Here is an 18,319-nt window from a genome sequence, read left to right as displayed (position 1 = left end):
ACGGCAAGTTATCTTTCCACCCACTTTTCTTCATATTTACATTACAATTCGGTCTAATATCCTCCTCAATACTTTCCTTGATAATATTGTCTGTTATATCTTAATGATATTGTGTAAAAAACAAGGAAAAATGAGCCTTTAGGTATACACTTCTTTCCTTAATCATTATCGAGGCTCTTATACTGGCACACTTAGTGCCTTTAGGTTGTATACGAGGAACTATTGGTCAGCTGCCCACTTGTGACAAGTTCACGTGCTACGTGACGCCAAAGAGGCTCAAAAGAGTGTGCCACACTCGTCGCCATGCCTACTGGTGGCACTGACTGACACTCACACGTTTATTCTCATATAAACCTTATGAATTGGCTTGGGGGGATGGCTGTCGTTAGCTCAATGGTAGAGCATCGAATGCGTCATTCGAAGGTCGCAGGTTTGGATCCTGCCCACGGCAAGTTATCTTTTCACCCACTTTTCTTCATATTTACATTACAGTCAATCAATCAATCAAAATCTTTATTTCAGTTTGCACATACAAACATACAAACTAGGGATGGCGAGAAAAAAGCAGCGAATTTTACGCCGCTTGACGAGCCTGGCCATCCCCACATGTCAGCAGTAGGGCACTAAGCAGAAACAACCACTGTTCCAGGTCTTGTAAGTAAAACAACCAGGTCTTGTAGGTAGCGAAAAAAAAAAAAAAAAAAAAAGTGACAAAAACAACAAAAAAAAAGACCTATGTATCATAATTGACAACAGTAATTTCACTATAAAGCAATAACATAGAATTGGTACAACATATGAAGACATGAGTACATTTGATATTACAATGATACATATTGCTGAATAATGCTCTTGCGAATGGCAGAAAGAGACATAGTATTCAGGCAGTCATAAAATGATGTGTTTAAGAAATTTGGCACAATATAACTCAACATAGAAAAACCATAATTTGTTCTACACTTTGGTAATACATAACTACTTTGGGCTCTAGTATCATATGATGAGTGGCGAAACGTAAGTGGAGCAATTTTAGATAAAAAGGGGTCATTTTTCCTTATTATTCTTTTATAAAAACATGCAAATCTGTAGTCGAATAATTTGTTGACTGGTACAATATTATATTGTAGGAAGATATGTTTAGTGGGCGAATCGTAGGAGCCATTCACAATTGCGCGGAGCATTTTCTTTTGTAGGGCTTGTAGTTTTATTATATTTGACACCGTTGTATTGCCCCAGACTAGTAGGCAATAGCTTATATGGGAATAGAAAAATGCATAGTACAAAGTAAGTTTTGTTTTGGTTGGAAAAATATATCTGTTACGAGAAGTGATTCCAATTATTCTAGAGAGTGTTGTGGAAAGATTATTAACATGTGCATCCCATGACATTGTATTGCTGAATGTTATTCCTAATGATTTAAAGGTGTCCACGCACTCGATCACAGTATCACCTAGGTATAAGCAGGGAGGTAGAAACACTTGTTTTCTTTTAGGTAGGAAAAGTACTGCTTTCGTTTTCTGTTTGTTTATTTTCAAAGAGTTAACTGAAGACCACATAGCAAGTGATGAGAGCGCATCGTTTGCAATTTTTTCTAAGTGTCCTATGTCATTAGAGGAAAAAAATAGGCTGGTGTCATCTGCATATATAATGTATTTCGCATGAGTGCTGATATTAGGAATATCATTTATATATACATTAAATAGCAGCGGCCCCAAAATGCTACCCTGAGGGACGCCATTTGAAATACTTAGAGTCTGTGAAGCGCAATTGTTAATGACTACGTATTGAGACCGTGAGCCCAGGTATGACTTCAATAGGTTAAGGGCGTGTCCACGTACACCGTAGTGCTCTAATTTTGCAAAAAGAATATCATGATTTAAGCAGTCGAAGGCTTTGCTGAAATCAACAAAAATACCAAGAGTTAAGAGCTGTGTCTCAAAATTTTTTAATATATATTCTTTTTGAACAAGTAGCGCATGTTCCGTAGATCTGTTTTGCGTAAAGCCATATTGACAGTCAGTTATTACGGAATGTTTAAGAAGAAAGCCGTTGAGTCGAACGCGGATTAGTTGTTCTAACCCCTTAGAGAAATACGGAAGAATAGACACTGGCCTGTAGTTTCCCAAAACGTTGGCGTCTCCTTTCTTATAAATCACGGTCACCCTGGCTAGTTGCATATCAGCAGGAAAATGAGCTGTTGTAAGCGCGGTGTTATAAATGTGTGTTAGACAAGGCGTAATTATATCAAGAACATACTTCACTGGCCGACTTTGAATATTGTGCGTATCAAGACTAGAGGTATCTTTTAACTTTCTGCATATAGAAAAAACTTCCGTTTCATCTGTTGGTGCAAAAAATAAGGATGGTCCTAGTTTGTCGCCTAGAAAACTAGAGATTCCAGCATTGAAATCACTGTGACCTACCTCAGAGAAAAATTTATTAAAAGTGTTAGCGAGATGCGAGCCGGACGTTACGTTGCCTTCAATTACTAAACTTGTTATATTTCTGCCGATCGTGTTTCTATTTAAAAGCATGTTTAAGCATCTCCATTTTTCTTTTGGCTTTTTAGAAAGATTTTTGTCAAATAAGTTATTGTAATAAGCAGTTCTTGCTACTCTAATTTCTCTATTCAAGCGGTTGCGCAGTGATTTGTACTGTGCTAGTACGTCGGTGTCTCTCGTTTTAATGAACACCGCAAACATTTTGTGTTTCTTTTTAACTTGTCGTGTAAGCTGACTGGTCATCCAGGGTTTACGGGCATTCTTAGGTGCATTTATAGTAACAATGGGAAAACACGCGTTGTATAACAAAAGAAATATTTCTAGGAATTTGCTGTAAGCACCGTCAGCTGTATTTTCTTTGTATACTGGAGCCCAATCCACTAAAGCAATGCGGCTCCTGAATTGTTCGAGCCTCTCTTGAGACAAAAGTTGCCGCTGAGTTTTTGTATTTGCTTTTGAATCGATTTGCTTTTGCAGAAACAAGAAAATAGGCAAGTGGTCACTTATATCGACTGCTATGCGGCCGGAAAGGAACGCACTATTGCTATTAGTAATTATAAGGTCCAGCAGTGAAGAGCAAGTAGCAGTGATTCGTGTAGGACTACTAATTACACTGTGAAAACCGGCAGCCTGGATGATTGATGACAACTGTTGCTGCGCGGGGCTGGGAGTGCTCATATCTATGTTGAAGTCTCCAGCTATACAAGAAGAGAATTTTTCTGAATTGAAAAAGAATATCTCGCGTTCAAAGTAATAAAAAAATGTGGATAAATTTCCCTGAGGGCGGCGATAAAGGACTGAGAATGTTTGACAGGCCGACTTCACAGTTAGCATTTCTATGTCCTCGTTACAAAAGCAGTGTTCAGATAGCAGTTCACAGACATAGGTGTTTTTCACTAGTAGCGCAACACCTCCCCCACGCTTCGCTGTACGGTTAACATAAAAAGAATTATAGCCGGGCATGCGCAAAACATCCGTTTCATGACGGTACCACGTTTCAGTTAAACAGATGACGTCAAACGAGTTTGTTAAGCCTGCCAAAAAATGGGTCAGCTGATCAGCTTTGTTCACAGCAGATTGCATGTTGAAATGTATTATTTTCAACTTGTTTTTGTCTGTGGCAGCATGTGTATAAAGCTGTGAAGGCGTGAAAAGAGGTGTGGTACCCGGGCAATTTTCCAGAGGCGAGAAAAGAGCAAACAGGTCATGTATGAGTAGTTATGGCATCGAACTAAGTCATTCTCGACAAATCAGCTTGGCAGTTGATCCGAATGACATCGGAGGTCTCCGTTTTGCGTGCTAGTATGCTGCCGTTCTTTGTCCACACGTATTTCCAAGACATTTCCCTTTTCTTCCCGATAGCTGCGCCAAGAAGGCGTTTGTTGTGTGGTGTCAAATGTTCATTGACGTAGATCCGCTGTTTGGGCCCCGTGAAGTCAATATCAGAAGTTGACAGGTTTGCTTTCTTTGCTGCCTCAAGAAAATGGTTTCGTTTGGTTCGGGTCGTGAATCTGATAATAAGATTAGCATCGTTACTATTTTTGGTCTTGACGCTATGGGCAATGTCAATGTCTGCTAGGTCGAGAGGAATCTTGATAGTTTGCGCAATCCTCAAGGCCATCTCCGCGGCTCTGTCTTTAACCGTGAGTGGCAAGCCCTTTATTTCTACATTATTGAGCCTGCTGTATTGCTCTAGTTCTAGGATTTTGCTTTCAGCTTTATCTAGCCTTTCGGTTAGGTTCTTGTTTTCTTGCCTTAAAATGGCACAATCCTCTCTTGTCCTCTTGACCTCAGCAGTCAGAGTTTTCAGTTCCGCTAGAGCACTTTTGAAATCATCAGCTGTGCTAGAACAAAATGTTATGCTCTGATTCATCGTTCGGATTTCAGCGCGCATTTCGCGCTTGAAGTCTTCAATAGCCTTTACAACATCAATCGCGGGAGGCATGGTGAAACTAAATTGCAATACAAACACTCAGTCGGCAGTGGCAAAAAAAAAAAAAAAAAAAAAAAAAAAAATGGTGGTGTACACCTATGTACTGGTGCACTCACCTATGCAGCACAAATCAATAGCATGGAACAGTTAGTCGCTTGCTCAGCGTGCCACCGCCGACTGGACGGCCGATCCGATGAAGGGGTCTTTTTGTAGCTTCGGTAGCAGGTGACGTCACGATGCTGCTGGTGCTGACCTCTCTCGTAGGCGTAGATGACACAGTGTGCTTGCGCACGCGTCCACGGCCACAGCTTCCTGGTGTGATGTCAGCAGCCCTATGCAGCACAAATCAATAGCATGGAACAGTTAGTCGCTTGCTCAGCGTGCCACCGCCGACTGGACGGCCGATCCGATGAAGGGGTCTTTTTGTAGCTTCGGTAGCAGGTGACGTCACGATGCTGCTGGTGCTGACCTCTCTCGTAGGCGTAGATGACACAGTGTGCTTGCGCACGCGTCCACGGCCACAGCTTCCTGGTGTGATGTCAGCAGCCCTATGCAGCACAAATCAATAGCATGGAACAGTTAGTCGCTTGCTCAGCGTGCCACCGCCGACTCGGTCTTTTCCTCTTTTCCGACAGTTTGGTCTAATATCCTCCTGTATACTTTCCTTTCTAATAGTGTCTGTTATATCTTAATTATATTGTGTAAAAAACTAGGAAAAACGAGCCTTTGGGTATACACTTATTTTCTTATTCATTAACGAAGGTCTCATACTGGTACATTTAGTGCCTTTAGGTTGTATACGAGGAACCATTGGTCAGCTGCCCACTCGTCACAAGTTCACGTGCTATGTGACGCCAAACAGGCTCAAAATAGTGTCCCACACACGCCTCCATGGCTACTGGTAGCGCTGACTGACACTTCCAAGTTTAATTCTCATATAAACCTTATGAAGTGGCTGGGGGATGGCTGTCCTTGTAGATCAGTGGTTGAGCATCAACGCGTGATTCGAAGGCCGCAGGTTCGGATCCTGCCCACAGCAAGTTATCTTTTGACCCACTTTTATTCATATTTACATTACAATGTGGTCTAATATCCTCCTCTATGCTTTCCTTGGTAATATTGTCTGTTATATCTCAATTATATTGTGTAAAAACAAGGAAAAACGAGCCTTTAGGTATACACTTCTTTCCTTATTCATTAACGAGGGTCTCATACTGGCAGACTTAGTGCCTTTAAGTTGTATACGACGGACTATTGATCAGCTGCCAACTCGTAACAGGTTCACATGCTACGTGACGCCAAACAGGCTCAAAAAAGTGTGCCAGGTGCCAGACTCGCCGCCATGGCTACTGGTGGCACTGACTGACACTCCGACAATTAATTCTCATATAAACCTTAAAAAGGAGCTGGGGGATGGCTGTCGTGGTAGCTCAGTGGTAGAACATCGAACGCGTCCGTTAAAAAGTCGCAGTTCCGCATTCTGCCCATAGCAAGTTATTTTTTCACCCACTTTTTTTCATTTTACCTTACAATTTGGTCTAATATCTTCCCCTATACTTTCCTTGGTACATGGTCTGTTAGATCTCTATTATATTGTGTAAAAACGCGGAAAAATGAGCCCTTAGGTGTACACTTCTTTTCTTAATCAATAAAGAGTGTCTCGTACTGGCAGTCAAAGTGCCTTTAGGTTGTATACGAGGGACTAGTGGTCAGCTGCCCACTCGTAAAGAATTCCCGTGCTACGTGACGCCAAACAAGCTCAAAAGAGTATGCCACACTCGCCGCCATGGCTACTGGTGGCGCTGACTGACACTTCCACGATTAGTTCTCATATAAACCTTATAAAGTGGCTGGGGGATGGCTCTCGTGGTAGCTCAGTAGTAGAGCATCAAACGCGTCATTCGAAGATTACAGGTTCAGATCCGGCCCACGGCAAGTTATCTTTTCGCCCACTTTTCTTCATAATTACATTACAATTTGGTCTAATATCCTCCTCTATACTTTCCTTGGTAATATTGTCTGTTATATCTCAATGATATTGTGTAAAAAACAAGGAAAAACGAGCCTTTAGGTATACGCTTGTTTCCTTAATCATTATCGAGGCTCTCATACTGGCACACTTAGTGCCTTTAGGTTGTATACGAGGAACTATTTGTCAGCTGCCCACTCGTCACAAGTTCACGTGCTACGTGACTCCAAACAGGCTCAAAAGAGTGTGCCACACTCGCTGCCATGGCTACTAGTGGCACTGACTGACACTCACACGTTTATTCTCATTAAACCTTATGAACTGGCTGGGGGGATGGCTTTCGTTAGCTCAATGGTAGAGCATCGAATGCGTCATTCGAAGGTCGCAGGTTTGGATCCTGCCCACGGCAAGTTATCTTTTCACCCACTTTTCTTCATATTTACATTACAATTTGGTCTAATATCCTCCTCTATACTTTCCTTGGTAATATTGTCTGTTATATCTCAATTATATTGTGTAAAAAACTAGGAAAACCGAGCTTTTGGGTATACACTTCTTTTCTTATTCATTAACGAGGGTCTCATGCTGGCACACTTAGTGCCTTTAGGTTGTATACAAGGAACTATTGGTCAGCTGCCCACTCGTCACAAGTTCACGTGCTACGTGACGCCAAACAGGCTCAAAAGAGTGCGCTACACTCACCGCCATGTCTACTGGTGGCGCTGACTAACACTCCAAGGTTAATTTCTCATATACACCCTATAAAGTGGCTGGGGGATGGCTGACGTGGTAGCCCAGTGGTATAGCATTGAACGCGTCATTCGAAGGTCGCAGGTTCAGATCCTGCCCACGGCACGTTATCTTTCCACCCACTTTTCTTCATATTTACATTACAATTCGGTCTAATATCCTCCTCTATACTTTCCTTGATAATATTGTCTGTTATATCTCAATGATATTGTGTAAAAAACAAGGAAAAACGATCCTTTAGGTATACACTTCTTTCCTTAATCATCATCGAGGTTCTCATACTGGCACACTTAGTGCTTTTAGGTTGTATACGAGGAACTATTGGTCAGCTGCCCACTCGTCACAAGTTCACGTGCTACGTGACGCCAAACAGGCTCAAAAGAGAGTGCCACACTCGCCGCCATGGCTACTGGTGACACTGACTGACCCTCACACGTTTAATTCTCATATAAACCTTATGCAGTGGGTGGGGAGATGGCTGTCCTTAGCTCAATGGTAGAGCATCGAATGCGTCATTCGAAGGTCGCAGGTTTGGATCCTGCCCACGGCAAGTTATCGTATCACCCACTTTTCTTCATATTTACTTTACAATGTGGTCTAATATCCTCCTCTATGCTTTCCTTAGTAATATTGTCTGTTATATCTCAATTATATTGTGTAAAAACAAGGAAAGACGAGCCTTTGGGTATACACTTCTTTCCTTATTTATTAACAAGGGTCTCGTACTGGCAGACTTAGTGCCTTTAGGTTGTATACAAGGAACTATTGGTCAACTGCCCACTCGTCACAAGTACACGTGCTACGTGACGCCAAACAGGCTCAAGAGAGTGCGCTACACTCACCGCCATGTCTACTGGTGGCGCTGACTAACACTCCAAGGTTAATTTCTCATATAGACCCTATAAAGTGGCTGGGGGGACGGCTGACGTGGTAGCTCAGTGGTATAGCATTGAAGGCGTCATTCGAAGGTCGCAGGTTCAGATCCTGCCCACGGCAAGTTATCTTTCCACCCACTTTTCTTCATATTTACATTACAATTCGGTCTAATATCCTCCTCTATACTTTCCTTGATAATATTGTCTGTTATATCTTAATGATATTGTGTAAAAAACAAGGAAAAACGAGCCTTTAGGTATACACTTCTTTTCTTAATCATTATCGAGGCTCTTATACTGGCACACTTAGTGCCTTTAGGTTGTATACGAGGAACTATTGGTCAGCTGCCCACTTGTGACAAGTTCACGTGCTACGTGACGCCAAACAGGCTCAAAAGAGTGTGCCACACTCGCCGCCATGGCTACTGGTGGCACTGACTGACACTCACACGTTTATTCTCATATAATTCTTATGAATTGGCTTGGGGGGATGGCTGTCGTTAGCTCAATGGTAGAGCATCGAATGCGTCATTCGAAGGTCGCAGGTTTGGATCCTGCCCACGGCAAGTTATCTTTTCACCCACTTTTCTTCATATTTACATTACAATTTGGTCTAATATCCTCCTCTATACTTTCCTTGGTAATAGTTTCTGTTATATCTCAATTATATTGTGTAAAAAACTAGGAAAAACGAGCCTTTGGGTGTACACTTATTTTCTTATTCATTAACGAAGGTCTCGTACTGGTACATTTAGCGCCTTTAGGTTGTATACGAGGAACCATTGGTCAGCTGCCCACTCGTCACAAGTTCACGTGCTATGTGACGCCAAACAGGCTCAAAATAGTGTGCCACACACGCCTCCATGGCTACTGGTAGCGCTGACTGACACTTCCAAGTTTAATTCTAATATAAACCTTATGAAGTGGCTGGGGGATGGCTGTCCTTGTAGATCAGTGGTTGAGCATCAACGCGTCATTCGAAGGCCGCAGGTTCGGATCCTGCCCACAGCAAGTTATCTTTTGACCCACTTTTCTTCATATTTACATTACAATGTGGTCTAATATCCTCCTCTATGCTTTCCTTGGTAATATTGTCTGTTATATCTCAATTATATCGTGTAAAAACAAGGAAAAACGAGCCTTTAGGTATACACTTATTTCCTTATTCATTAACGAGGGTCTCATACTGGCAGACTTAGTGCCTTTAGGTTGTATACGACGGACTATTGATCAGCTGCCAACTCGTAACAGGTTCACATGCTACGTGACGCCAAACAGGCTCAAAAAAGTGTGCCAGGTGCCAGACTCGCCGCCATGGCTACTGGTGGCACTGACTGACACTCCGACAATTAATTCTCATATAAACCTTAAAAAGGAGCTGGGGGATGGCTGTCGTGGTAGGTCAGTGGTAGAACATCGAACGCGTCCGTTAAAAGGTCGCAGTTCCGCATTCTGCCCATAGCAAGTTATCTTTTCACCCACTTTTTTTCATTTTACCTTACAATTTGGTCTAATATCTTCCCCTATACTTTCCTTGGTACATTGTCTGTTAGATCTCTATTATATTGTGTAAAAACGCGGAAAAATGAGCCCTTAGGTGTACACTTGTTTTCTTAATCAATAAAGAGTGTCTCGTACTGGCAGACTAAGTGCCTTTAGGTTGTATACGAGGGACATTTGGTCAGCTGCCCACTCGTAACGAATTCCCGTGCTACGTGACGCCAAACAGGCTCAAAAGAGTATGCCACACTCGCCGCCATGGCTACTGGTGGCGCTGACTGACACTTCCACGATTAGTTCTCATATAAACCTTATAAAGTGGCTGGGGGATGGCTCTCGTGGTAACTCAGTAGTAGAGCATCAAACGCGTCATTCGAAGGTTACAGGTTCGGATCCGGCCCACGGCAAGTTATCTTTTCGTCCACTTTTCTTCATATTTACATTACAATTTTGTCTAATATCCTCCTCTAAACTTTCCTTGGTAATATTGTCTGTTATATCTCAATTATATTGTGTAAAAAACAAGGAAAAGCGAGCCTTTAGGTATTCACTTCGTTCCTTATTCATTAACGAAGGTCTCCTACTGGCACAATTAGTGCCTGTAGGTTGTATACGAGGAACCATTGGTCAGCTGCCCACTCGTCACAAGTTCACGAGCTACGTGACGCCAAACAGGCTCAAAAGAGTGAGCCACACTCACCGCCATGTCTACTGGTGGCGCTGACTAACACTCCAAGGTTAATTTCTCATATAGACCCTATGAAGTGGCTGGGGGATGGCTGTCGTTGTAGATCAGTGGTTGAGCATCAACGCGTCATTCGAAGGCCGCAGGTTCGGATCCTGCCCACAGCAAGTTATCTTTTGACCCACTTTTCTTCATATTTACATTACAATGTGGTCTAATATCCTCCTCTATGCTTTCCTTGGTAATATTGTCTGCTATATCTCAATTATATTGTGTAAAAACAAGAAAAAACAAGCCTTACGGTATACACTTCTTTCCTTAATCATTATCGAGGCTCTCATACTGGCACACTTAGTGCCTTTAGGTTGTATACCAGGAACCATTGGTCAGCTGCCCACTCGTCACAAATTCACGTGCTTCGTGACGCCAAACAGGCCTAAAAGAGTGTGCTACACTAACCACCATGTCTACTGGTGGCACTGACTAACACTCCAAGTTTAATTTCTCTTATAGACCCTATAAAGTGGCTGGGGGGATGGCTGACGTGGTAGCTCAGTGGTAGAGCATCGAACGCGTCATTCCAAGGTCGCAGGTTTGGATCCTGCCCACGGCAAGTTATCTTTTCACCCACTTTTCTTCATATTTACATTACAATTTGGTGTAATATCCTCCTCTATACTTTCCTTGGTAATATTGTCTGTTATATCTCAATTATATTGTGTAAAAACAAGATAAAACGAGCCTTTAGGTATACACTTCTTTGCTTATTCATTAACGAGGGTCTCATACCGGCACACTTAGTGCCTTTAGGTTCTATACGAGGAACCATTGGTCAGCTGCCCACTCGTCACAAGTTCACGAGCTACGTGACACCAAACAGGCTCAAAAGAGTGTGCCACACTTGCCGCCATGGCTAATGGTGGCGCTGACTGACACTTCCACGTATAATTCTCATATAAACCTTTTAATGTGGCTGGGGGATGTCTGTCTTGGTAGCTCAGTGGAACAACATCGAACGCGTCCGTTGAAAGGTCGCAGGTTAAAATCCTGCCTACGGCAAGTTATCTTTTCAACCACTTTTCTTCATATTTACATTACGATTCGGTCTAATATCCTCCTCTATAATTTCCTTGATAATATTGTCTGTTATATCTCAATGATATTGTGTAAAAAACAAGAAAAAACGAGCCTTTGAGTATACACTTCTTTCCTTAATCATTATCGAGGCTCTTATACTGGCACACTTAGTGCCTTTAGGTTGTATACGAGGAACTATTGGTCAGCTGCCCACTCGTCACAAGTTCACGTGCTACGTGACGCCAAACAGGCTCAAAAGAGTGTGCCACACTCGCCGCCATGGCTACTGGTGGCACTGACTGACACTCACACGTTTAATTCTCATATAAACCTTATGAAGTGGCTAGGGAGATGGCTGTCGTTAGCTCAATGGTAGAGCATCGAATGCGTCATTCGAAGGTCGCAGGTTTGGATCCTGCCCACGGCAAGTTATCTTTTCACCCACATTTCTTCATATTTACATTACAATTTGGTCTAATATCCTCCTCTATACTTTCCTTGGTAATATTGTCTGTTAGATCTCATTATTATTGTGTAAAAACAAGAAACAACGAGCCTTTAGGTATACACTTCTTTCCTTATTCATTAACGAGGGTCTCATACTGGCACACTTAGTGCCTTAAGGTTGTATACGAGGAACTATTGGTCAGCTGCCCACTCGTCACAAGTTCACGTGCTACGTGACGCCAAACAGATTCAAAAGAGCGCGCTACACTCACCGCCATGTCTACTGGTCGCGCTGACTAACACTTCAAGGTTAATTTTTCATATAGACCATATAAAGTGGCTGGTGGGATGGCTGACGTGGTAGCTCAGTGGTATAGCATCGAACGCGTCATTCGAAGGTCGCAGGTTCAGATCCTGCCCACGGCAAGTTAACTTTTCACCCACTTTTATTCATATTTACATTACAATTCGGTCTAATATCCTACTCTATACTTTCCTTGATAATATTGTCTGTTATATCTCAATGATATTGTGTAAAAAACAAGAAAAAACGAGCCTTTGAGTATACACTTCTTTCCTTAATCATTATCGAGGCTCTAATACTGGCACACTTAGTGCCTTTAGGTTGTATACGAGGAACTATTGGTCAGCTGCCCACTCGTCACAAGTTCACGTGCTACGTGACGCCAAACAGGCTCAAAAGAGTGGGCTAGGCTCACCGCCATGTCTACTGGTGGCGCTGACTAACACTCCAAGGTTAATTTCTCATATAGACCCTATAAAGTGGCTGGGGGGATGGCTGACGTGGTAGCTCGGTCGTATAGCTTCCAACGCGTCATTCGAAGGTCGCTGGTTCAGATCCTGCCCACGGCAAGTTATCTTTCAACCCACTTTTCTTCATATTTACATTACAATTCGGTCTAATATCCTCCTCAATACTTTCCTTGATAATATTGTCTGTTATATCTTAATGATATTGTGTAAAAAACAAGGAAAAACGAGCCTTTAGGTATACACTTCTTTCCTTAATCATTATCGAGGCTCTTATACTTGCACACTTAGTGCCTTTAGGTTGTATACGAGGAACTATTGGTCAGCTGCCCACTTGTGACAAGTTCACGTGCTATGTGACGCCAAACAGGCTCAAAATAGTGTCCCACACACGCCTCCATGGCTACTGGTAGCGCTGACTGACACTTCCAAGTTTAATTCTCATATAAACCTTATGAAGTGGCTGGGGGATGGCTGTCGTTAGCTCAATGGTAGAGCATCGAATGCGTCATTCGAAGGTCGCAGGTTTGGATCCTGCCCACGGCAAGTTATCTTTTCACCCACATTTCTTCATATTTACATTACAATTTGGTCTAATATCCTCCTCTATACTTTCCTTGATAATATTGTCTGTTATATCTCAATGATATTGTGTAAGAAACAAGGAAAAACGAGCCTTTAGGTATACACTTCTTTCCTTAATCATTATCGAGGCTCTCATACTGGCACACTTAGTGCCTTTAGGTTGTATACGAGGAACTATTGGTCAGCTGCAAACTCGTCACAAGTTCACGTGCTACGTGACGCCAAACAGGCTCAAATGAGTGCGCTACACTCACCGCCATGTCTACTGGTGCCGCTGACTAACACTCCAAGGTTAATTTATCATATAGACCCTATAAAGTGGCTGGGGGGATGGCTGACGTGGTAGCTCAGTGGTATAGCATTGAACGCGTCATTCGAAGGTCGCAGGTTTAGATCCTGCCCACGGCAAGTTATCTTTTCACCCACTTTTCTTCATATTTACATTACAATTCGGTCTAATATCCTCCTCTAAACTTTCCTTGATAATATTGTTACGTGAGTAACGAGACAAAGTATTGCGAATATATTCGAAAAATATATTTGCAAGAGCGGTTGCAGCACTGGCCAGTCTGGCTCCGAGCTCGAGCAGCCAGCGAGCCTCATCTTCTTCGTCAGGCGCACACGCGCATTCGCACTATGGTTTGTGGCAGCCTACAGGTAGCATAACCCCCGTCGGCAAAGGCGCCGTCTCGGCGCATCTAGATGTCAAGATCATTGGGCGAGTGGTACTGCTTCAGGCGTGCGACGTGTACGATGTCGCTGGCCCTAGGGGTGGATGAAGACGGCGAGGCAGCAGGAGTGATTTCATAAGTGACGGGAGTCACCTCACGAAGCACTCTGTAGGGCCCTGTGTACCGAGAGAGCAGCTTGTCAGACAGGCCAACGTGCCTGGTCGGAGACCACAGCAGAACCAACGAACCGGGCGAAAAGTGCACATCGCGGTGTCGTTGGTCGTACCGACGCCGTTGGTTTGCTTGGGAGGTCAGAAGGCGAGCACGAGCGGTTTCGCGTGCGTGGGCGGCCCGGCTGATGGCGTCCAGAGCATATTGTGAAGTTGGAGCTGCTGGTAACGGAATCGTCGTATCGAGGGGTAATGTGGGTTCGCGGCCGAACAGCAAGAAAAAAGGGGAGTAACCAGCCGTGTCGTGGCGCGAAGAATTGTAGGCAAATGTCACGTATGGTAAAGCGATGTCCCAGTCAGAGTGATCTGAGGAAACGTACTTTGCAAGCATGTCAGTTAGGGTTCGGTTCAGGCGTTCTGTGAGGCCATTTGTTTGCGGATGGTACGACGTAGTGAGCTTGTGGCGTGTTGCACAAGAGCGTAGGATGTCCGCTATGACTTTCGATAGAAATGTGCGGCCTCGGTCCGTGAGCAGCTGGCGTGGAGCACCATGTTGCAAGATCACGTCGTGTAGAAGAAAATCGGCGACGTCAGTGGCGCAACTTGTTGGAAGGGCGCGTGTGATTGCGTAGCGTGTGGCGTAGTCTGTGGCCACAGCTATCCACCTGTTGCCAGCAGAAGACAGAGGAAAAGGGCCGAGTAAGTCCAAGCCGACGCGAAAGAAAGGTTCAGTAGAAATATCGAGTGGTTGAAGGCGCCCAGCCGGAAGCGTCGATGGTGTTTTGCGGCGCTGACATTCCTCACACGCCGCGACGTATCTTCTGACGGACCGTGCCAGACCTGGCCAATAGAAGCGACGGCGAATCCGGTCGTATGTGCGGGACACACCCAGGTGACCGGCAGTAGGAACGTCATGAAGTTCGTGGAGTACAGCCAAGCGGAGGTGTTTGGGTATGGCAAGCAGCAGAGATGGGCCGTCTGGATGGAAGTTATGCCGGTATAATGTGCCATTCTGGAGTACGAACGAGCGATAGGATCGGTTCGATGGGGAGGAGTCGAGGCGCTCAATGATAGCTCGTAGGGTTGCATCACGGCGTTGCTCGTCGGCTATGTGGTTCAGTTGAGAAACGGAGCACACGCAGGCGTCGTTGTCAGGTATGGTGGCCGATGGGTCAACTGGATAGCGAGAAAGGCAATCGGCGTCCTGGTGCAGGCGTCCAGACTTGTATATCACAGAAAAGGTGTATTCTTGCAGTCGCAGAGCCCAGCGACCAAGTCGACCTGTAGGATCTCTTAAGGATGAAAGCCAGCAGAGCGCGTGGTGGTCGGTGACGACGGAAAAGTGAGTGCCATATAAGTATGGACGGAATTTTGAGACCGCCCAGACAAGAGCAAGGCATTCTCGCTCTGTGATCGAATAGTTACGCTCTGCAGGTGTAAGGAGGCGGCTAGCATACGCGATAACGCGGTCGTGTCCCTGTTGGCATTGGGCGAGAACGGCTCCGATACCGTGACCACTGGCATCAGTTCGGACCTCAGTTCGGGCAGATGGGTCAAAGTGGGCGAGGATAGGGGGCGTCGTCAAAAGTGTTATGAGGTGAGAGAAGGCGGCAGCTTGAGTGGACCCCCACGAAAATGGAACGCCTTTCTTCAAAAGATCGGTAAGTGGTTGGGCGATTGCCGCAAAATCTTTCACGAACCGCCTAAAGTAGGAGCAAAGTCCCACAAAGCTCCGGACATCTTTGGCGGATTGGGGTACTGGGAAACTCGTGACGGCACGAATTTTCTCAGGGTCCGGTCTCACACCAGAAGCATCGACAAGGTGGCCCAGCACGGTAATCTGTCGGCGGCCGAAGTGACACTTCGAGGAGTTCAACTGGAGGCCAGCTTTGCGGAAGACGTCGAGAATGGCCGACAGACGCTCAAGGTGGGTCTCAAACGTAGGTGCAAATACGAGGACGTCGTCTAGGTAACACAGGCATGTTGACCATTTGAACCCGTGTAGCAGAGAGTCCATCATACGTTCGAACGTGGCGGGGGCATTGCATAGACCGAAGGGCATAACCTTGAATTGGTATAGGCCATCTGGAGTGATGAAGGCGGTCTTTTCTTGGTCTTTCTCGTCTACGGCAATCTGCCAATAACCAGAACGAAGGTCGATGGATGAAAAGTAGCGTGCGCCGTGGAGACAATCGAGGGCGTCATCAATACGTGGTAAAGGATACACGTCCTTTTTGGTGATTCGATTTAGATGCCGGTAATCGATGCAAAAACGCCATGTGTTGTCCTTCTTTTTAACCAGGACGACGGGTGACGCCCATGGGCTTGATGAGGGCTCAATAATGCCTTTAGTTAACATCTTATTCACTTCAGCTTGAATAATCTGGCGCTCCGACGCGGACACGCGATACGGTCGACGGTGAATGGGAGCAGCATCACCGGTGTTGATGCGGTGCTTTACAAGAGAAGTTTGGCCGAGTGGGCGGTCGTCAAGGTCGAAGATGTCACGGTAGGAAGCTAGAAGGCGTGCGAGAGCGGCTGATTGCGCTGGGGGAAGGTCAGGGTCGATCATGGGACGTATTGACATGTCGAGGCATGTGGCATCGAGTGGGCGACAAGGAAAATTGGGGCATGCGTCGGCTGCGAAAGTGGTGACGTGATCATCGGCTAAGGACCGCAACGTGGCAATTAGGATGCCTTCAGGGAGGACTTGCTTTGTGAAGCCGAAATTTATGACGGGTAGACGGGTCCGGTTGGAGGCTACAGTTACGATGCAGTGAGGGACGGTGACGTCACGTGCCAGTAGGACATCAGGAATCGGCGTGACGATGTAATTCCCATCCAATACGGGTGAGGTCGTGGCGAATTCGGTGAATGTGAGGGCTTTAGGCGGTAAGCGGAGGAAGTCTGTGGCAGAAAGGCCGTGTTGAGGTTCAGGGTGAATATCCGGCTGAAGAGGAAGGTCTAAGCAAAGAGTACCAGCGGAACAGTCGATCAGAGCAGAATGGGTCGACAGGAAGTCCATCCCTAAGATGAGGTCATGAGGACAGTTCTGGAGCACCGTGAATAGAACAGGGATGTAACGGTCGGCGATGCGTATGCGAGCCGTACACATGCCAATGACAGGAACAGTGCCGCCATCGGCCACACGTACAGCTTCGGTAGCAGGGGGCGTGAGTACTTTTCTTAAGCGGCGGCAAAGATGAACGCTGATTATGGACACATGAGCGCCAGTGTCGACTAGTGCCGACAGAGAAATACCGTCCACGTGTACATCGACAAGATTTTTGTTCGTATGAAGCGTCAATGGAGGGTTTGGTTCAGACAGGGATGATGCAGCACTACCTCCAGGGGCTGCACTGTCTAGTTTTCCGTCGGGTACGATGAAAAGTTAGGCGGCGAGTGATGGCGGCGTGGCTGGGGCGACGGGGAACGACGGCGTTGAGGGGACGGAGAACGAGCAGGAAGGCGGCTGTTAGACGTGTCGAAAGCAGGGGCGGTACGGCTGGACGGATACCGGCGAAGATCTTCATATGGGCTATAAGGTGCGAAAAACTGGCTCCTATGTGGCGGCGTCCAGGAGGCACGGCAGTAGCGGGAGACATGTCCAACGCGGTGGCACCGGAAGCAGATCGGTTTGTCGTCAGGAGTTCGCCATTCCGCCGGGTTGCGAGATCGTGGAGCAACAAATGGGTCACGTCGAGGTGCATTAATGGGAATTGGTCTGGAGGAGGGGCAAGAGATGGGGCAAGCATCAGGGAACCCGCGGTTGGCGAATTCTTGTCGTACGACCGCCTGAATAACGGAGATCGCGGGGGTTGTCGGTATCGTATGTTCGAAAGAAGTGGGCTGAAGCGGCGCTGGACTTGCTGCTTCAAGTTCCCGTCGAACGATACGCGTTACACTCTGCTCAAAGGGCGGTGTGACGGTAGAATCGGAGCAGGTGGACGTAGCCGCCGTGTTTGGCAACCGAGAAAAAGGAGGGCGCACCCGACGGCTTTTTGCTGTTTCGAAACGGCGGCATTCTTGAATTACACGGTCGATGGTCGAGACGTTAGTGTACACCAGCAAATTGAAGGCGTCGTCCGCGATCCCCTTCAAAACGTGTCCAACCTTTTCAGCCTCAGACATCGCCTCGTCCACTTTTCGGCAAAGAGCGAGAACTTCTTGGATGTATGACACATACGATTCAGTTGGCGACTGGACACGGGTAGCCAGCTCCTGTCGTGCAGCTGCGTGGCGACCGGTCGGGTCCCCAAAGATGTCACGTAGCTTCTCCTTGAACGTGTCCCAGCTGGTGAGTTCGGACTCATTTGTCTCGTACCAGACACGCGGGGTTCCGTCCAAGTAGAAGAGAACATTAGCGAGCATCATGGTAGGGTCCC

At 45.8% G+C, this 18,319-nt stretch overlaps 2 protein-coding genes across 2 annotated transcripts; both read right to left on the bottom strand.

Annotated features, from left to right (window-relative positions):
* Positions 1-503: 503 nt before the first annotated feature.
* On the bottom strand, positions 504-5,098 carry LOC142784035 (uncharacterized). The gene has a single exon (XM_075882659.1). The coding sequence runs from the start codon at positions 3,582-3,584 to the stop codon at positions 822-824; it is 2,763 nt and encodes a 920-aa protein (XP_075738774.1). The 5' UTR covers positions 3,585-5,098; the 3' UTR covers positions 504-821.
* On the bottom strand, positions 3,733-4,446 carry LOC142784006 (uncharacterized). Its single transcript, XM_075882622.1, has one exon. The coding sequence runs from the start codon at positions 4,444-4,446 to the stop codon at positions 3,733-3,735; it is 714 nt and encodes a 237-aa protein (XP_075738737.1).
* Positions 5,099-18,319: the final 13,221 nt, after the last annotated feature.

The sequence above is a fragment of the Rhipicephalus microplus genome, unplaced genomic scaffold (genome assembly GCF_043290135.1).
Source record: "Rhipicephalus microplus isolate Deutch F79 unplaced genomic scaffold, USDA_Rmic scaffold_13, whole genome shotgun sequence".
NCBI classification, from domain to species: domain Eukaryota; kingdom Metazoa; phylum Arthropoda; class Arachnida; order Ixodida; family Ixodidae; genus Rhipicephalus; species Rhipicephalus microplus.
This window is presented reverse-complemented; position numbering and strand designations above follow the sequence as displayed.